At 36.3% G+C, this 22,372-nt stretch overlaps 1 protein-coding gene across 14 annotated transcripts in view; it reads left to right on the top strand.

Annotated features, from left to right (window-relative positions):
• Window positions 1-22,372, top strand: part of tns1b (tensin 1b) — a 266,496-nt gene that overhangs the window by 111,824 nt on the left and 132,300 nt on the right. The window contains exons 1-2 of one of the 14 annotated variants that reach the window (XM_089133405.1): window positions 18,148-18,220; window positions 18,318-18,546. The exons of 9 other annotated variants lie outside the window; for them this stretch is intronic. In XM_089133405.1, coding sequence (XP_088989531.1) covers window positions 18,526-18,546 — 21 coding nt within the window. In that variant the 5' untranslated portion in view covers window positions 18,148-18,220; window positions 18,318-18,525. Of the gene's footprint in view, window positions 1-1,497; window positions 1,581-18,128; window positions 18,547-22,372 lie in introns of those variants that run through there. 4 more of the 14 variants (XM_089133408.1, XM_089133404.1, XM_089133406.1 and 1 more) reach the window with 4 other exon arrangements.

The following is a 22,372-nucleotide window of genomic DNA, read 5'->3' as shown; positions in this document are numbered from 1 at the left end:
GGACGCTCTGAAAACACAAGCGTTGTCTTTTACGATGCTTCACCTCATTTCCTCAGCTCAATGTTTCTTGGTTTGGTTTGAGCTGAAGGACTGACCGGCTGCTAGCAAGAGACTTAAAACCTTGCTGTGTTTATTTTTTCAGCCACTTGAGGAGTGCAATTTCGCTCCTGAGTTGGTCAGACGGGCTGAAGCTGTGATAGGAGCCAATGGCTTCCTGGATTTGGCTGCCCGGGAGCATGTTTTTCCACCTCAAACGACTTCTAGTTCTCACTGTGCTGACCCAACTGAGCGTATAAAGATGTAAAGGTCTCAGATGAGGACAAATAGAGGAATTAAGTGTGGACAGAACAATGATGGGTCCTCTTCCAAGATCTGCGTTCCCCGCTAGCCAAGAAGAACATTGGGTGACTCAGAGCTGGTCCGGGGTGTTTTCCCCTTTAAACAGGAAAAGCAGCGCTCCACCCCGTCTGTTGAACGCTAGTGTGAAGCCCATATGGTTTCTGATTGAACTGCACATGTGCTGGGATGAGTTTGTGTTCAGATAGCAGGTGCATTGCCATATTGGTGATTTGTGTCCTTGATATGTTTACACAAAGTGTAATCTTCCCTTGATCGCAGCTATCCATTGTTCTGAGGCATCCATTATTACAAAGCCAGTGATTCGCATTTTTAGAATAATTAATTGACCCTTCGCTAAGCCACGCCCGAAAACCGCCACTGGCCAATCATGTCTTAGCAACCGTAACTATGCGCGGGAGGTCTGGCAAGCTTTCGAACGAGGGAACATGCTGAAGCATTGTGCGTATGGATTGTGCAATCCGATACCGGTATACTAAAAGTTTGGACGCGGGAGAGGAATTGTTTTCCTTCCAAAAAATCTAAAAGCCAAGGGGGAAAATGATTGGCGTGATCTAGCGTCTATGTGCGAGACCCATTCACAACTACTGGTAAATGTCGACATTATTTTCTAATCGGTTGCATATAATGTCGTGAATATATCCCTCGAATGCATACTGTAGTCCCTTTTGTCTTGCTCTCTCAGATATTTCACTTGTTCGCCGAAAATTACTAATTATCTCATTGAAATGTCTGATAAATTCGGGTGCATCCACACTATAATAGATGGGCCAGCCGCAAAAGCTTGACAGGCGTAGCAACAGTAACTAGGGAGGGCGGGGCTAACCAGTTACCAGTTAGTTAGTCGCTTACCAGTGTAGGTTAAAATAAGCCACTTTCAAGTTACTGTGATATTATCTAGATATGGCTTGCATCTATCCTTCAACTGGTCTATTTAACCATGTAGTCATCTTTTATACTGCAAATAACATGTTCTAAAACATCAGCTAAAAGTTATGTGCTTATGAAGTTTGAAGTCTGTTTAAGGTGTGGTTGACAGGAAGCATGTGTGTTCTGGCTTCTGAGCAGCGGGATCTCCTGTACACACACTTTCCTCCCCATTAAAATTTACAGGACAGCTGAAGCTGTTGTTTAGTACCAAAATACACTATCATGCATTTGGAAGTGAAGGAATAGGACTTTCGTCTTCAGTTAACATCGTTCAACAGACTCTGCGGTACCAGGTAAGGCACAAGCCAATGTGCAACAGTGATTTACTCGCTCTCTCTAAGGTGTGTGCACTTCTTATTTATCACATTAAGTTGTATAATTCATAGATGATGATGATTCCTATGGAGTTCTTTGTTGGTATTTGTATTCTGTATGGAAAATCCTATACCACCCACTCTCTTTAGTTGGTGGTGACCCATTTTTACAATGGGTTTGTTCATTCTGAACACATGCTGAGTATTTTCTAGCTGTGTTTTTTTTTCTAGCCTGTGGCCATGTAAGCTGTGGAGTGTCATGCCTCATTTGGATATGGTCCTGCAGCAAGCTTTACTTTAGAAGTGGTTTGCTGTTCTTTACCCCTATTCATCTTATCCAGCTTCAGCACAGGTCATTGCTCCATATGTGTTGCAAACTGCTTTCTTCTAGCCTCACCCTGGCAGCGCCTTTCAGCAACATTTCATATCCAGTGGTCTTTCTCCCATTCTGGGGACTTTCGTCTGATAGACTAGTTTGTCATTAAGGAGGATTTATGTAATAGACAAGTTTTGGGTGAACATGGGTGGGTGAAGTGGTTGTATAGCCCTGTGGGGTGCTGGCTAGACTGGGTTTGGCATGGAGATGAGCTTGGCAGGGTATAGCAACCATTATAACTATGCAGGACATGACCCCACACTTTTAGAATTGACTAAACTGAACCCCTCCACTTTTTGGAAGATAGTCATTATGTTTTAAAAGGTTTATTTTTCTTGAGTGCAGTCCAAAGGAAAACTACACTAGGATTTTATGAAAAATGTGAGTGGTTTTTGCCCGTACAAAACTCGCTGCTGCAATGCTAGCATGTATGCTAGCTGGTTTCCAGGGTGTACCTATGCTGTTTCTAAGGTGTTCTACATTGAAATGTTGTTCACTGTAAAAAATGATTTTTTGATTAAGTATATACTAGTGAAAAAACCCAATGTAATTTACTTGAAAAAGTTAGTTCAGGCAAGAATTTAAAAAACTAAGTAAATTCCATATCAGTACTTATTTCAAGCGAGTATAAATGAAAGTGTAATATCAACTCAATAAAATTAAGTAAAAATTACTCAACTTTTATTATACTGGGGTTCCCATCATGCACTGGACCTTGAATAATTAATGAGGTTCATTTTTCACTGGTTTCCAGCTGTATTTACACTGTTTTATCATTGATTTTTGTTTTCAGTATTAGTAAATTGCCATTTTGTGACATTTCGAGTACATTTTTTGCTTAAAACGACATTCAAACACAAAAACGATCCATCAAATGTTACCACCATTGTCTATTGTCTACCAAGTATTGAGGTGTTTGCATTCACATAAGGCTTAAAGTCTGACATGATGTATATATAAATTACTTAGATGATCTAAGTAAAGAACATACTATAAATGACTAATAAAATTCAAGATAATTGTTTTAGTGAAGTGTAATACAAAGGCAAAGGAAATCGGTATTAATCAACCTTTTACAAGCCGAGTTAAAATTACTTATTTTTTGTAAAGTTTACTTAATTCCACATTCCAAGTAAATTTAACTTAAAGATTTCTAATTAAAGCTACTGATAAATATGTTTAGGTTTTTACTTGGCAAATCTTTGTAAATTTACAAGCATTTTCTGAGTGAGATCGTTTAGCAAGGTTTTTTCAAGTAAATCCTACTCCAAATTTTTTACAGTGTAGAGTATAGAGCATCACAGTCCCTCCCACAGCCCGAGAGAGCGTTGGTGCCGGAAGTAAATTTCCCATTCATTTTTCCCAATGACATGCATTGACAAAATCCATATCTAAAGAGTATTAGCGCATGTCTGAGGATAACCAGCTACGACTGAACTCATAAACATACAACATATCATTTCGAGTGAAAAAACGAAGAGAAAATCCCAAAAAGTCAAGGGTACAAGCCTGTGTACATATTTTCATTTCCGAGCAAAGGAGCTACTCCTCCCATTAACCACCGCGCCTCACTAAAGTTGACTATGTAGACTAAAGTTAGCTTTTTGACTTCCAAATCTGACGACGGCCACATGAACTTTTTCCTCCGGTGAATTTTATATAGTGAATGTTCCCCGATTTACTGAAGCAAACTCATTCGCAGCTCCACATGCTAAAACATTGCACATCTGGCTCGCTCATAGGCCGTGCTGCGGCAACTGCACATTCAATGGCGCGGGGGCGTCTCAGAGGTGCGACCAATGAACTTAGCCCTACGTCATTACACGATCTTCAGTCCGTCACGTAGCTTTGCGGGGTTTCAGACACGTGACATGACTTCCACCAATCAGATGCATCACTGTGGGATTGTGGGATTGTTCAGGATTGTGGGTGATGAAGAACTTATCCAATACATCGCGAATAAAGGCATTTATCTTAAAACAAGGTTAGTGCCCCATGAACTTTTGGCGTTTATATGAGCATATACAATCACTTAGTACAGCCTTAGCTGGTTTTAAAGGGCACCTATTATGGAAAATTCACTTTTACATGGTGTTTGAACATAAATGTGTGTTGGCAGTGTGTGAGCAAAACCACCCTAGAATGATAAAAATCCACCCAGTGGTTTTTTTACAATCTCAATAAATCATATGCACTGCCTCAGAACGAGCTGTTCTGAGATTCAGGTCTTTGTGACGTAGAACGGGAGACAGGGGGTTGATTGACAGTGTGGCTGTGGCCTAGACCCCGCCCTCGGTGATCTGTACGTACATCATCCTCCATTACCTGTTATGTCTCTTGGAAACATAAGTGTTCTGTCGTGGACTCGTGGGTTAATCCTGTTGTTGTGGCTTAAAAGTTAATCCTCAACTGTGGATCGTCATCTACTGTTTGCGATCCACCGTCACATCCAGTAACAGTAAGTGTGTTTTATGATTTTTGAGCAAATAGTCTTTTCAGTCAATGTCAGCCAATTCAACAACAAATGCGTCTAAAGTTGTTGTCGTCGTAGGATGTCTGTGTAGGCTATATAATTTAAACCTTGTTTGTATAGTGTGTAACCATACGTTTATATATATTTAAAGATATTGTATTAAAAACTGCATATATGTTGTTGGTATGTAAGCCATCTCCTCACATTTGCCACATAAGCACCCGTATGGCAAGTAAACATGACGCCACAGGTCCCCGTCCCTCGCATAAATGTAATTTCGCTTGTACGTAGCAAACTTTATCACAGTATGTGTATGTAATATCAAAAAAATATGCGCTAGCATTAGTGTTTATGTGTGTCTGTGTGTGTGTGTGTTACATGCCCATCATTTCAAAGGGAACACGATTACAACGCTAAAGTACATAAATGTATCAAATAACCATACCGAGACGTACTGGCCCATTCTCATTTGTGTTTATTCTGCCGGAGTCTCTTCGTGCTATTTATATATTCCGATTCAAACGTACGCTGAATGACATTCAAAACAGCGCGTCTCTCACTCTCTCAGCCCTTCTGCTTACCGACTGCCATAGGTATCAAGTTACGCCCTCATCCAAAGGCAGGGAGGGGATATGCAGCTCATTTGCATTTAAAGCCATATACCTCCGAAACAGGTCATTTTTAAGCAGGCCCCAAAATGACATTTTCAAATGGTTATAATAAATTAACTGTGGGGTATTTTGAGCTGAAACTTCACAAATACATTCTAGGGACACCAGAGACCAATATTACATATTGTAAAAAGGGGCATAATAGGTGCCCTTTAAGTCTACCGTTTATGTTTACGATTTAAATGGCTTATATCTCAACTGTCAATGGAGAAATTGCATTGAATTTTTACTGTGGGCGGGACTGTGATGCTCTATAGTGGATAGTTACTTCACTGCTCCGAGACGTAGAAGGCAGAATGTAGGGTTTTAGCCATTAGCTTCTCTCTGTCCACCCTGAGTCTCTCTTCTCTGGCTCAGCTCCCAGTCTTTGATTCTTGTTGGTATTTCTCAGGTTTTGCACGTCCTCCTCAGTCTCCTCCTGCTGAAAACAATGCCTTCTCATGCTGTTAGGGTGTTCCCATCGACTATAATTGAGCTGTTCACATCAGGGTCTCTTCTGAAGTTCAGATCCCGTACAACAACAAGCTTTTGTAACTCTAATTATGGAAGGTAAACAGTTTCAGAGCCTAACAGATTGTGTCAGAAGTCATTTGATGTTCAATACTGTTGAAGAGTGAGACGTCCCTTGAAGGAAGTGAACTCCCTCTGGTTTTTTGGGACGGGACTATGATTTTCTGAGATTTATAGAGTAAATGGATCGAGATGGAAGCCAAGAGGTGATGATAGTTGTCATTCAGCAGAGGAGAGAGAATAATGATTCGAAGCATATGAACCCTTACTCCCTCATGTGCAGTTGACTGATGTGATTATACAGTATGTTCAATCAAATTATAAGTCACGCACAGTGTTTTTCAATAAAGCAAGTCTGTTGCTCTCAATAGGACTGGGCAATACTTTAATATTTACAATATTTCTGGATGATTTTTCTTGCGTTACATGTGTAGTTCACTTTAAAAAAAAAAAAAAACTTTTGCTGATAATTTACTCACCCTCATGTCATCCAAGACGTCCATGTCTTTCTTTCTTCAATCGAAAAGAAATTTTTGATGAAAATTTTTTTTTTTTTTGGTTTTTGATGAAAACATTCCAGGATTTTTCTCCATATAATGGACTTCAATGGGAACCAAACGGTTCAAGGTCCAAATGAGAGTTTCAGTGCAGCTTCAAAGGGCTTTAAACAATTCCAGACGATGAATAAGGGTCTTATCTAGCGAAACGATCGATCATTTAAAAAATAAATAAAAAACTTTAAGTTTTATAAGTTCAAGTGCTCGCCTTTGTTCTGTCTGTGGTGAGCGTTCGTGACTCTCCTGTTCGAACTCGTTCATCAAAATGAACAAATCTTTTTTTTCGAGTCATGACTCGAAGGGTCCTTCATCGTCTGGTGTCGTTTAAAGCTCTTTGAAGCTGCCCTGAAACTCTCATTTGGACCTTGAACTGTTTGGTTCCCAATGAAGTCCATTATATGGAGAAAAATCCTGGAATGTTTTCATCAAAAACCTTAATTTCTTTTCGACTGAAGAAATACGTGGACATCTTGGATGACATGGGGTGAGTAAATGATCAGCAAAGTTCCATTTCCATTTATGCATTTGGCACACACTTTTATCCAAAGCGACTTGCATTGCATTCCAAGGTTTTTACATTCAGTTCAATTAATTTGATTATTTTTCTTAATTTTAATGAACCAATTCAAAACTAAACCAATCATTTACCCAGAAAGGCTGTTTTTAAATTTGTAATGTGTTCAAATGTTACTAAAAAGCAACATATTTTCAGAATAAATGCACTAATGCAGAATGAAATGTGTATATTGAATTGAAATTTGAAAGTGAAACTCATTTTGTGAGTTATTACAGTATGTATTTCTCAGTGTACGGTCAGCACATACAGAAAGACATGATCACTTGGTTTTTCTCTACAGTCACAGAGCTTTTTGTTCCAGATGTTTTAAGCCGGTGCTTGACATTCGTATCGTTTCTGAGTTCATGAGGAGTTAGTCTCTCTCACACAGCGGGATCATTGACCCCAGGAGACACATTTTGTGATGTGAACACATGTACCTGACTTACTGACAAGAAACACCAGAGCTTGCATCATAGTATCAGATGTTAAGTTATGAGCATGTCCAGATGGGATATGCAGGAATTTAGAGAGTATAGTCTTATTGATAAATGAAAGCATTACAAATCTGACATATTATTTAATTTCAGCATAAAATGCCACTCACAACTTAATATAATTCTGTAATGGGTAAAACAAACAGATTACAGAGTAAAAAAAATCAGTCATCGAAGGGAAAAAAAAGACGGCTTGGTGACGTCTACGTAATAGGAATGTCTGAATTCTGTGTGTGGTTTTACCAAGAGAATGTGATATTGCAATGTTTCATCTAACCATCATCATCTATAATGTGTGCTATACGGTATATGAACTTGAGACTTTATGTAGGGATTATGATGGTACACAAGCTTTGACCCCAGCTTGTCATAGGACGCGATGGATGAGATGTCTACATGGTGAAAGTGAATCTGTACGGATTACTTGGGGTTCTGTAGCTCTGTTATTTGAGTAAAATAAGATTCAGGTTCTGAATTTTTTACAGAAATCATTTGCAGGGACATTTACTGTATGAACTGAATATCTCTATTGCTTTGCTTCTCCATATGGCTTGATTTGTAGTTCTTGCACATCTTGTTCCACATCAACGTTAGTTATATACTTCTAGTCTATAAATCCATGCAGAATTAATGATATGCTAAATGTTTATCATACCGCAGCTCAAATCGATAGATTGGTCTTTTCCTAATCTCAGTATGATTTAGTTTGAGTTCTGATCAGCTTGACACTTATTTATATATATATATATAATTGAAAGACTTTTCTTCTTTTTTCATTTGTTGATGACTTTAACACACACTTGAAGCACACTTTAGCTCTAAAGTCAAACACTCGTCGTTTGAGAGAACATGCAAAAAGGAGTTAAGCTCACTGAAGGAGTTACACACTTCTGAACATCTCTTCGACCCTAGAGGGCCATTTGTTCTGGTGAAGTGTTTTCGCATGGATTGTGTCTGCTATCAGAGGCCGATGAAAAACCCAGGCACAATGGAAATACATGACTCTACAGTTTTAGACTCTATTCACTGGAGTTCCCAGTTAACGCGGGAACACTAGAGAACACTAGAGAACACTAGAGTACGGAAGTGGATTGCATTCACTTGAAGAAAAAAAAATCGACTCTGTTTTTTTCTGAATTAACGAGTTAATTATCTCAGAATTACAAGATAATTTTTCATGGAAAAAGTTTTCGATCCGTTCTTCTGAATTTATGAGATAATTATCTCAGAATTACGAGAGATTTTTTTTTTATGGAAAAAAGTTTTTGCTCTATTTTTCTGAATTAATTACTTGATTATCTCAAAAACTCTTTAATTCATTAAAACAGAGTGAAAAAAATATATCTAAAAATTTGGCGAAAATTAACTCGTTAATTCAGAAACAGAACATACTTTTTTCCCATGGAAATTTATCTTGTAATTCTGAGATAATTAATTTGTATAATTGAGAAAAAAACAAAGACTTTTTTCCAATAAAAAATTATCTTGTAATTCTGAGATAATTAATTTGTATAATTCAGAAAAAAACAAAGACTTTTTTCCATGAAAAATTATCTCGTAATTCTGAGATAATTAACTTGTTAATTCAGAAAAACAGCAAAGACTTTTTCCATGAAAAATTATCTTGTAATTCTGAGATAATTAACTCGTTAATTCAGAAAAACAGCAAAGACTTTTTTCCATGAAAAATGATCTCGTAACTCTGAGATAATTAACTCGTTAATTCAGAAATAAACAGCAAAGACTTTTTCCATGAAAAATTATCTTGTAATTCTGAGATAATTAACTCGTTAATTCAGAAAAACAGCAAAGACTTTTTATCCATGAAAATGATCTCGTAATTCTGAGATAATTAACTCATTAATTCAGAAAAATTGATCAAAACCTTTTTATCCATGAAAAATGATCTCGTAATTCTGAGATAATTAACTCATTAATTCAGAAAAACGGATCAAAACCTTTTTTTCCATGAAAAATGATCGCGTAATTCTGAGATAATTAACTCGTTAATTCAGAAATGCAGAGTAGATTTTCTTTCCTCGAGTGAATGCAATACGATTCCGTACTATAGACAATAAAACAGCAACAAATTATTTATTTTCACAGAAATCATGATTACACAGGCAGATTGTCGATTAATAAAGATGCAGATTTTCACGCTGTTCCTTGCACAATATTTCCCTCAAAACACCTTTCCCATGTGCATGATTTGTAAACTAATATATCTTAACATTACATCACATATCCAGCTCCAAATGTATGACTTTTCTGAGTAAAATTCCATTTGCAAAACAGAGCACTTGGGTATTTGACAAAAGAGCTTAAACCCATGTAAATACAAGGTGAACTTCTAAGGGTTTTTCATCAAATGTGTCTTTTATATCACATTTTCTTTCCTCAACACCATTGGTTGGCTTTAGTGTAGGTTGTACATAATTTTTAATCATAAGTGTTAACCTTTTAGCGTCACGCACTGGACATTTCATTTACGAACTGCTGCGATATGCATCAACCAATGTAACAAAATGTCGGCACAGTCACGTTTACATGTTTCAGAGATAAATGAACACACTTTTTAGCACCACTCACTAGACATTTCACTTTAAAACTGCTGCGGATCATGCAACAAGAAGCTTGATATTATTTTGGCATTTTCACATTTGTCATGAGCCTTGGTTGCTGAAAATCTTGTCTATTTGGGATGATTACTCATCATTCATGATTTATGTGTTCCTCTTCCTACTCAATTCTCAGCATAGATACAGTTTGGAAAACAAACTGCAACACCCAAACTGGTTGACATGGAGTAATCAAGACAAGGTGGAAAATATGTAAACAGCAGGCCAAGTGAGCAACAGCATGAGCCATTAGTCCCTGGAGAAAGAGCAGAAGAGAATACACAGAGACAAATGACATTTGTTGTATTAGAAACAGACTGTATCATGACATTGGCACTGCCATGAGGCATATTAGAGTGTATTATGAGTTCCTCCGTTGGGTGGAGCTCATCCAGACAACATATTGTTATTGAACAAACTGGATTAAGATGGCTTTCAAAGTGACATCGCCAACTATACTCTCCTGGGATGCATAATAATCCGTGTGAATGGGGATTGTTTTGACAACGTTGCTGTCTATATGAAAAACTTTTTTGTACATCGTTGTTGTGTAAATGTAGCCTGAGAGTCCAGGATTTTTCTTTTGCGGGGCCACAGGAACAGCATTAACGTTCCTGTCTGTTCTCCAACCCAGAGCATTCTCTCTTACTGTAATTGTTGATTATTTTCTTTGCTTGGCATTCGTTGGCTTGTCTGTGTCTTTAGGAACTCTATATGTGGACGTAGTCTCTACTCCTGCGGTTCCTGCGGTGAGCCTGCCTATGAGTAGGCTTGATATTGCGTGACCTTATTGAATTGGTGTTCACGGATAAAACCGTCTGTTGAGAGTCATAAAAACAATTCCATTCCATGTATGGAGTCATTGTACAGTCAGTTTTACAATGCACGTCCACTAACAATGCATTGAAGGAATGGTTCACCCCAAAAAATTATTCGCACTCACGTTGTTCCAAACCTGTGTGAATTACTTTATTCTGTGCCTAAATGATGTCCATGTAACATTGAACTTTCATTGTACACTAGCAAATGTTTTGGCTAAAATAAATAAGTCAAATAATAATAATGCAACAGTTTGTAATCTTCAACATTTATTCTCATTATCCAGTCTTATGCAAAGCCACTGCCCACTTTTTAAAGTTAAAACAATAAATAAATTACACATACAGTTTAATATAATTAATTAAGATTATTAGGTTAACAGAACTCATTAAAATAATGTTTGCAAATTAAAAGGTTTAATTAAACCAATAAATTTGAATTTTTAACTTCCAACCATGCATTTCTGTTTTTAATGACCGTACAGGTTAAATTAAACCATCAAAATAGAATGAACATATTTTATTTTTGTAAATATTTTATGAGGGAAGAACGAAACGCTAAACTTTAAGACTTTTATCTGACAAAATTATTTAGCAAAAAGAGGGAAACTTAAAGCAACAGCACACACACAAAAAAAACAAACAAACAAACAAAAAAACACATTTAAAAAAACGTATTCTGGACAAATGTGGGCAAAATAGTTTTGATTTATTTTAAAAAAAAATAAAATAAAATACTTCCCTTGATCTGAGCGGTACAAGACTTGGCTACTTTTTCTAAGTTTGCCTCCTGAACACACACATTTTTTTTTTTGCACTCAATTCTACAATGTTAAGTGGGTGGAAAAAAAACAAAAACTCCTTAATCTTGTATTTGGGTCAAAAATGGGCACCCATAGAAATGAATGGGAAAAAAAACTGTAATTTAGAGCATTCTAAAATAAGCCAAAATAAGACACCAGGTGACGGCAAAGTGACTTCATCTTTAGGTTTTAGCTCTAAGAACTTATTGGAATGATATTTTAATGTAGTTAAAAAAAATAAAAATAAAACTACATAGTAATTAATTTACATCGAAATAATTTACATAGAAAATGTGGTACTTTTTGAAGTAAATAAATTCAATAATTCAAAAACACCCTAAATGGATAGAAAAAACTTTATTGAAGACAGTGATATAACATTTATAATAAATAAAAATTAGGATCACACCTGAGTGCTCTGTGCCCACATTTGTCCACAATTACAGGATTAAGAGCTATAAAGTGAGTTTGAGGGCTACCAAAAAACAAACAAACAAACAAAACAAAAAAAAAAAACTCAAAGAAAAGAGCACACGTTGACGACATAATCTGTTATTAATTTTCAGTTGGTTCTCTCTTATTTTTGCATGTGTTCATAAATTCTTTGTTTGACAGGCTGGCCTTATAGACACAATTTGGCATGTTGCATTACATTATCATAAATAAAACAATTGACTCCAAGCATGCAAAAATACTTACAAAACCTTTGAACAGATTTGTTTTATAATATCTGAATAAAGGGTGAAGAAGCCTGTCATCACTTCCGGCCACTACTGTACGTGAGGATTGAGTGAGTGATGTTCCATCAATCATTACCACCCCGCTGCTTAAAGAGAGCCTCAGGAATTCACAGTTTGTTGAATGTGTGCTCCATATGTGACTATGACAGTGGGCTGCCTGTTCACACACCTGCCTCTCTGCAGGGCTCTGATTGGCCCCTGCCTCTCTGCAGGACTCTGATTGGCCCCTGCATGTTCCAGCAGGACGTTCCTCGTCGGAATCACGGGAATGTTCCAGTGTGCCGACTGGAAGAATGGTTCTTGTTTTGGGACCACTTGGGCTCTTGTGCCATGCTAGACCTGGCATTTATTTTTCATTACACTAGTTGCAGACATTAAACACCATCCTGAGTGTTACTTATAGCTATAACGATGCTTATTACAGGCAGCACCAAGAGGACCATTAAAGATAATACAATCCAGGACACAGGAAATATGTCAGACTCATAACATGCCGACATCTAATAGGGGATTTTTGCAGGTCTGCGTTCTTTGTTTGTGTTTCTGTTGTCGTTCGTAATCAAAGATGCATGCATGGTCTTCTGTTTTGCTCTGTGAAATTAGAATTTGGTCATATGCGATTATGTACGCATCATGTAAATGTTTTAACCTGATTGCTTGATAAAAAATGAAAAAAAAATTTACATACTGTAAATCGGCAATCCAAATTATCATTAGGAAAACACATTGTTTGGATATACATCGATTCGATATAAATAAACTAGTGCCGGGCAACAATTAATCGCGATTAATCGCATCAGAAAATACAAGTTTGTGTTTACATAATGTGTGTGTGTACTGCGTATAATTATTTTGTAATACACACACACACACACATGCATGTGTATATTTAAGAAATATGTGCATGTATATATTGTAGTGCTGAGCAACGTTTAATCGCTATTAATCACATCCAAAATAAAAGTTTGTGTTTGTGTGTAGTGTGTATAATAATTTTTTATATATATAAAAGCACACACATGCATGTATATATTTAAGAAATATTTGCATGTATATACTGTACATATTTATACATAATTTATATTAAATATAAATATTAATAATTTATTTATTAATAGCACATTTTTCTTAAATATATACATTTACGTGTGTGATTTATATATATATATATATATATATAGGGTTAGGTTAGGGTTACAAAATAATTATACACAGCACACACACATATATTATGCAAACACAACTTTTATTTTGGATGCGATTAATCACGATTAATCGTTGCCTAGCACTAATATATTCTATGTATATTTATACATACTTTATATTATATATAAATGTTAACATTTTATATATAAAAAACATTTTTTTCTTAAATATATACATGCATGTGTGTGTTTTAATATAACTTTTATTTTGGATGCGATTAATCGCGATTAATCGTTGCCTAGCACTAATATATTGTATGTATATTTATACATAATTTATATTATATATAAATGTTAACATTTTATATATATAAAAAACAATTTCTTTCAATTATTTTGGATGCGATTAGTTGCGATTAATCGTCGCCCAGCACTAAAACAAAGTAATTCTGAGTGCTAGTTGTGAAATGTCACCACATATATTGGCAGTAGTTCACCACAAAGGTGGCTAGCAGCTGCAAGCGGGTGATAGTGTGCACTTCTTTTTTTAACAGTCTTGCAAGTAAGCGAAGTCCACATCAAGTGCTGCATTTGGGACATGGCCAATATCTTGCTAGATGGGATAGTTGTGCTTTCCCTCTGCTCTTCTCCTCCTCTTTCGTCAGGCTTGTCATTAATGCTGGATTCTGCGTCCCACATCTTACCAACATCTGGTACGGGATACTCCAAACAGACATCTCACTTTGAAGCTGACATCTTCTGTATAATTATTTTGATATCAGCAAACAAAACAGCTCATGTTTTCCAATAGGATGGTGCGCTGAATAAAAAGAGCTCTGTGGAAAGCACCATCAGAAATGCTGATTAGATGGCAGGAGTGCACATAGTCACGCCCCGACAAATGATTGTCTGTATTTTTAGGAGCACAAAGAGCTGTATTTTTCAGAATCAACCTGGAGCATTATGATTCAAGTTGTTTCCACATGAAACAACAATTATTAGGCTTAAAGGGTTAGTTCACCCAAAAATGAAAATTAAGTCATTAATTACTCACCCCCATGCTGTACCAACCCCGTAAGACCTTCGTTCGTCTTCGGAACACAAATGAAGATATTTTTGATTAAATTTGAGAGCTGTATAACTACCACATTGGCTCCTAAGGGACTGCCTCTTGACGGCCCAAAAAGTCAATGAAGAAAATGTTTAAATATCCCAAGTGACTACCATGGCTCAACTATATGTTTATCAAGCGACGCGAATACTTTTTGTGCGAAAAAACAAACAAAAATAACGAGTTTATTCGACTATTTCTTTTCTTCCTTGTAGGCCAGAACGAGACTTCCTTATAGATTTCCACGACGCATGCGCGAGAATTGCGATCTGAAGTAGTGAAGGCTGGTGTGAGCAGATCGCAAATCTCGCGCATGCGTCGTGGAAATCTAAGGAATTTTCGTTCTGGCCTACAAGGAAGAAAAGAAATAGTCGAATAAACTCGTTATTTTTGTTTGTTTTTTCGCACAAAAAGTATTCGCGTCGCTTGATAAACATATAGTTGAGCCACGGTAGTCACTTGGGATATTTAAACATTTTCTTCATTGACTTTCTGGGCCGTCAAGAGGCAGTCCTTTAGGAGCCAATGTGGTAGTTATACAGCTCTCAAATTTAATCAAAAATATCTTCATTTGTGTTCCGAAGACGAACGAAGGTCTTACGGGGTTGGTACAGCATGGGGGGGAGTAATTAATGACTTAATTTTCATTTTTGGGTGAACTAACCCTTTAAGACAGGAGTGCACATAACTGGTAAAAATAAACAATGTGTAGCAGAAAATGTGACGAATTGGCCAATTTGTAAAATATGTACGATTTATAGCAAAAATCGTACTAATTCGGACGAGTGAGGTCATATGAATTGTTACGAATTAGCCACATCGTAAAATTTGTACGAATTTGACATGAGATCGGGTTGGTGTGTCAGTATATTCGGTCCACCGTGTATTCAGTCATAAAGTGACAGCAGGCTAATATTGCTGCTGTTGTCTGTGGCATTAATGTTAATAAAATGAAAAAAAAAAAATACTGCTTTAAAATTAAACTGATTTAATTTATACATTGAACATGTTATAATGAGGAGAGCAGTCAGTTAATTAAATTATTATATAATATTATACAGTATTATATTTTTACATTATATTATATGATATCATCATATATCATGTCATATGCATTTTGTTTTTTAATATGGTGTTCAGAATTTTCTTTTTTTTTGTCGGGGGGACATTTTTTTATTTTTATTATTACAACTATTTTTTCAATGTTCATCAATAGAAAAAGATGCTGTTTGTCCACACAGTGGTGTAGTAGTTATGGAGTTATTGAACTAAGCAGCCAAACCCTGACCAGGGGGTAATGGTAGTTATGCATGTTGTTTGGGCTGTGACATCACTGCTCTCGGTGGGTGTGTGAGGCTGTTTTTCCGTAAAGAGAGAGAGAGAGAGTGGGAGAGAGGTGTGTAAAGTGAACGGACCACTCTGACTGGACACTAATAGTGTGTGCGCCGTACGTGAAAACAGATAATTGTATCATGCTCCCGTCATCAGAGCTCAGATAAACCTTTGATAAACCAATTTGTTGGCTTTGATGGCCGGCTGTTTTTCAAAATTGAACAACATTAAACTTTTCCGTACATTGGATAATTACATTGCAAGGATGTTTTTACATTGATGATGTGGTATAGGGCTGCACTATTAACTTAATTAAATTGTGTTTAGCCTTATTAAACAAAAAAAAAAACTGTGTGATTGAATTTAGCAAAAATAGTCATAAGTTAAGTTTTCTTTTTTTATATAAAATCTTTCATTTTTGTTTATTTAAGTAAACCCAAGGGTACACCGCTCAAATATATATATATATATATATATATATATATATATATATATATATTGCTTTTTCTTTTTCTTAATTAATTTCCAGCTTTTATTTTATTTATTTTTTTATTTTTATTTTAGTGGTTTGATTTTTATTTAATTTCATTTATTTTATATTAATTAATTTCTTATATTTTTATCATTTAATATAAACAATGAATGAATCATCTCAATAGTATTGTCTGACTCAATCAAACAGCCCTAATGTTGTGTTGTTGTTAAATGAAAGGAGAATCCGAATTGAAAATAAGTTAGTATCCTGAGGGCAGAAGGTTACAGCCCTAAACCTGTTAGTATCTTCTCAGTAATTGCTTTGGCTCTGTCTGGTCTCAAAGCCCTGAAGACAGTGTTAAATTCCATGCTAGTGATGCTTGTATGATCATTTGCCTGTTTTCCTCAGATGTTTGAGTGACTGTGTTTATTTTGTTTTTTATTATTTTAATGGCTTTTTATCTCTTTTTATCTCTATTATCTCTATTTTTTATTAAATTAAGATTACATTTAGAAAATCTCTCTTATTTGCACTTCTGTCTAGCATTTATGTACACCCCAAAGATGGAATTGCATTGTTTGTGATTTGCTGCTTTGCTAGAACTGGTATTTCCTTCAGGAACAGCTCTACAAATCTAGTGTTGTTGTGTTAGTCTGAACTCCATCAGGTTGGGAGCATCTTTCAGAAAAGCGCAGACCGCTAGATGTAGCTCAAACACTCTGACGTATACAACAAACCACTTTAAAACAACCAAAGCCGGTCTGGGGGCAGAAGAACTGAAGGATCTCTCTCTTCACAGCTACACAGTTCCTCACGCTGAGTGCCGTTTCTGAGGCGCTCCTCTACGTAACTCAGTTTGCCTTTGAGCTTGTCAACTCATGTTAAACCTGTAAACTGAGAACTTGATAACAGCTAGAGAAGGAGTGGGCTGATGAAGAGGCTTTTTGTCTGTCAAAACCAAGTCCAACCCACAAAACCTGCTGGGAATTTCAACTATTTTTTTTTTTTTTTTGGTCATTCTCATTTAATCTAATGTGATGGTCATTACTGTAAACTTTAATGTAATTCTATACTGCGAACCCTTTTATTTATTTATTTATTTATTTGCATTGTAGTCATTTCAGTCTGGGTAATTGCTATGAAACTAATGCCACAATGCCAAATTTCTCAATGGTCCTTAAATCTTAGGTCCGCATTCATCTTAATTTATTATCCTTATTCCATTGTGACCATGAATAACTGACTATATATATATATATATATATATATATATATATATATACAGTTGTACATAGATTTAAAATTTTCCACTTAATTTGACAATACTTTGACATATTATAAAACTTACCCATGATAATCTGGTTGTCTCACCATGGCAAATATCAGCTGATTATTATTGGCCTGACCAATACACAGTTGCATCACAAATTAAGTATTACATTTCTTATTACATTTCAATAATATTATAATATTACAGTTTAAAATCACACATACACACATTTGCACACTCTTTACAAGAAAATAATAAATAAATCATCATATACAAACATTCTAACGTTGCCATTCCTGATGAAGTTATTGGCCAGCTGATGTGTAACTTTGTTTTATTTACTCACCAAAGACATTTTTTTTCTTTCATTTGGCGCTTGACCAATGTTAATTTTGGACCTAATGTATATTTTTCTAAGATTTCTTCCCCCCCCGTCTGTTCCATAAATGCTCACATATAGCAAAAGGGAGGGAGAGAGAGAGAGAGAGAGAGAGAGAGAGAGAGAGAGAGAGAGAGAGAGAGAGAGAGAGAGAGAGGAGCAAAAAAGGGAGGGCGAAAAAGTGCGAGGGAAAGGAGAATGTCAGTAGCCTGCAGCTAGACTTGGCAGATTCCCGTGCCGTGCGCTCGTTGGGTTTGAAGGTGCTGCGTCTGGATCTGACCTGCTCTGGTACCCATAGCCATATATAGTGTGAATATCTTTTATGATCCTCTTTTTTTGGCTAGGGCGAACAGGGAATGTGAGTCAACAATTCAGCCTTTTTCAGGAAGCCAAGAAAGCAGACGTGTTTGCGCACACATCCACACACACACACACACACACTCTTCTGCTGGCTGGATTACAGTGTGTTTGAGAGAGGTGCGCTGCTCTGCCTGTGAGTCGGACCGGACGATCCCGTAAGACTCTCTGCTCAGAGGAGAATGCGGCACTGGGGCTGACAGACACACACACACACACACACGCGCACACTGAGGATGGCCACCGCTGTGTATCAGGTAAGGAGATGGTGACACGGCTCGCTGGCGCTGAGAACGTTGCCAGATATCTTGGGAATTTTAACCTCATTTGCTCTCGCAGCTGTGCGTCTATAGCAGTTTGTTTGCTTGTTCTTTGTGAAAACAGAGAGTGCTCTCAGGCGTGTTTAAGGAAAAGCTCAGACTGCAAAACTTGCGTGTGAGAACATTGAAGAGCGTGGGACTGCTGTGGTGATGTTGAGAAATGTATGTGTGACTCAATGTGATTTTAAAAGGAATAGTTGGGCTGAAAATTCAAATTCTGTTACTTGTTCACCCTTGTTGTTAGAAACCTGTACGATATTCTTTCATGATGTTTTGAAGGTCAGTTTATAGCGTCAAACTCCACAAAGTGATGGAAAACAGCTGAATCAGCAATAAAGTAGTGTATATGACTGTGCGTCAAGTCTTCTGAGCCCATCAATGGCTTTGTTTGAGGAGCAGAATTACATTTATGTTATTCACTGAAAATCTTCCCATTCTCTGCAGCTTTTAAATGATGTAATCACGTCTTGTTTTATGGCATCAGACTGACCACAGGGCATCTACAGATATTAAATCTGAACGTATATACAAGGTCGTGTGAGGTCTTATTACCCTTCAAAATTTGAATCGGAATGAGTTAATAATGACTCTAACATTGAAGCATTGAATCAACATTGAACTGACTTGAGTTAAGTTGACTCTGTTGTGTAGAAACCTGATTGTCTTTTCAACATTGACTAAGTTGTTGAACTGAATCGAAACACTACTTGAGCTGAATAATGACGCCATTATCTTCTTTTCCTAATTGATGAATTTTACAACACCGTTGTGGCTTTGAAACAAACTCTATTGCATATAAATGAATGTGACAAGCTAATTTAGCCTAATTGTAGGCTGTTTACGGTTAATTGCTGTAGAATGTTTGCCTGTGTCTGCATTTTCTGAACTTTGGGATTGAAATATTAATAGCTAATATTGTAGGAGTCATTGTGGTCTCCCCGCGAGGACACTCAGCTTTGATCCGGGTCTCTGAGTGGCATGTTTTCAGAGCTTCCCTTTTTGCTGTAACAAATGCGGCTGACAGGATGACAAAGCTGCTGTTAAATGCTGAACAATAGCCGTCCCCCTGTGGCACAGTCCAGCACGGCGTGTGGCTTTCTATTGTGTAGATCGCGCATCCCACCAGACCTGTCAAGAACTGGTCCTGGTCATATTACACCATCCCCCCCCCCCCCCCCCCCCCCCCCCCCCCCCCCAAAAAAAAAATATTAAAAGAAATAAGACATTTTCTGATATTTTATTTTATTATTATATTTTATTTTATTTACTTTAAAAGTAGTCACATTTTTATCGTGAGATTATTATATTTTTTGAAAAAAAAAAAAAAAAAAAACTGGAGTAAAACATCTATACACATTGCAGTAACCCCCCCAAAAATATTAAAAGAAATAAGACATTTTCTGATATTTTATTTTATTATTATATTTTATTTTATTTACTTTAAAAGTAGTCACATTTTTATCATGAGATTATTTTCTTTGAAAAAAAAAAAAAAAACTGGAGTAAAACATCTATACACATTGCAGTAACCCCCCCCAAAAAAAATATTAAAAGAAATAAGACATTTTCTGATATTTTATTTTATTATTATATTTTATTTTATTTACTTTAAAAGTAGTCACATTTTTATCGTGAGATTATTTTCTTTGAAAAAAAAAAAAACTGGAGTAAAACATCTATACACATTGCAGTAATGAGAATGTGAGTTATAAATATTTATAATCATCATTAGAATAAAACAGTACAGAAACTTTTAATGGTCTTGAAATGCTCACATGACTTTTTTTAACCCAATGTTTGTCCATATTTGACCCAAAATTGGGTTAAAACAACCTAGCACTTTTTATTTTCTTTATGCAATATATATTTTTTTTTCTCCTTTTGAATTTACGGTGAAATGTGACCTGGACATGTTTTAGTGAGATTCATTCTTGTTCAGACACAGATTTCTCTCCATTGACCAGACATAACCTGATGACCCTAAGGTCAAGACAGGCAGTTGTGACCTTAAATGTCGGACGCCAGACTCTTTAGTGTTGGTTATTTATGATACGCCAACTCAACTAATTTGTTTATGACATCAGCGGTTAGATAAACTTTGACTTTTCAATGTTTGAAATGCAAGTACATGTTATTACAAATTCTCTGATGATAATCTAGTGCTAAACGCAGCATTAAGCCTTCTGTGCACACCCAACATTCATAGTTCTGTCTGTTCGCCTTTCGTCCATTGTACCTCAGTTGTGGGAAAGAATGCACACTTTGTGTTTTTGGCACGTTTGCAGATGCAATTTGAACTAATTTGGCTCAAATTGAGGGGAAAAAGAAATAATGCTGTTGTGAACACATTTAGTCTATTTATTATCTAGAGATAGCGCGTGGAGGAAATAGATGGTCTCATTTTCTCATAACAAATGTGTTTTATTCCCTTGACTCCATTTGAGCTTTTGCATATTCTTGCTTTATCAGACCCCAGAAAGTTCAGTTAATAATTGAGAAGCTCTTGATGATCATCTTCTGATTCAGAAACCTACTCTATAGTATTTGATCTTCATGCATGTTCTGTAGTAAAACTATCAGCTGATTGAGCTTAAAACTGAGGAGATTTGCTGTCACTCAACATGGCTAATTAATTGACCATTTCGTTAGTCCCAGACTAAGCTGTCTGATCGCTGTAAACCCCGTTTGATGTTCAAGGCTGTTTCTAAGACATATTGGCAGGCCCACACTGAATCTCCATCAGGAAAACTTATTCATAAAGTTATTCATATCCTATTAAATGTATTGTTTTCTTATATGATATTCAATTAAGTAAGTTGATAATGCTTACCAATAATGATGCTTTACACTTTTTGTTACAGAATTTAAAGGGATAGTTCACTTTGAAATTAATTTTTTGGTATGTTTTATAGCTTAACCTGAATGTGTACTTACATTTACGAGTCATTGCATTACATTAGTCACCGTTTTGAGGTGGTGACCATAGACCTGCATTGACTGACAGACAAGAACGGTTTGACCTAAAAATATCAAAATTGAAACTAATGCGGAAACAAAGACACCTACATCCTGGATGCCCTTGAGGTAAGCTAGAACATACCAAAGTTAATTTCAATGTGAACTATCCCTTTAATTCAAATCTTATACCCCACTTTTGTATGTAGAAGTGGTCCATTTAAACTTGTGGAAGTGAACCACTATTTCTAATCTCTAATTAATTCATAAATAAACCACTTAACATCCAAAAACATGACGTGATGTCCCTATAAAAGACAGAATGCTCAAACCTGGTTCTTCTCATGCAGGAGCTATATTGCCCAATAAAGTTCAGTAAAGGATTCGGAAACACCATCTCCTTTCAGTAGATTCTCGATGTGTGCAACCGAGGAATTCCTGATGCTGTTTTGACCCCTTTACACATTTAAAAATGTCTTCACGAGTTCTCAGCTGGTAAAATTACAATCAAATATACGGTTTAGCCCAGCACACAGCATTGTTCGGACTGTTCTGTGAGTTCTGTTGCAAGATATACGTCATAAAAGCCATTCTGAGCGAACCAGCACTAAATGTAGTTTATTTTTGGTCATAAAAAAAACCAAGAGAAGTGAACTACAAGTGTGAACACACCCTTTGTGGCTGATTTTTATTGTAATAATGGTTTTATATATTGACCAGACTTGCAAAAACACCAAACTTTGTCCACGTTTGATCTCCAGGTAATCATAGCCGAAAGTGATACTAGCTTGGTTGAGCTCGGAGCAGT

This window comes from Pimephales promelas, chromosome 7, assembly GCF_988280905.1.
Source record: "Pimephales promelas chromosome 7, fPimPro1.hap1.1, whole genome shotgun sequence".
Lineage (NCBI taxonomy): Eukaryota > Metazoa > Chordata > Actinopteri > Cypriniformes > Leuciscidae > Pimephales > Pimephales promelas.
Note: the sequence above shows the minus strand (reverse complement) of the source record. Positions and strands in the feature narration are given on the sequence as shown.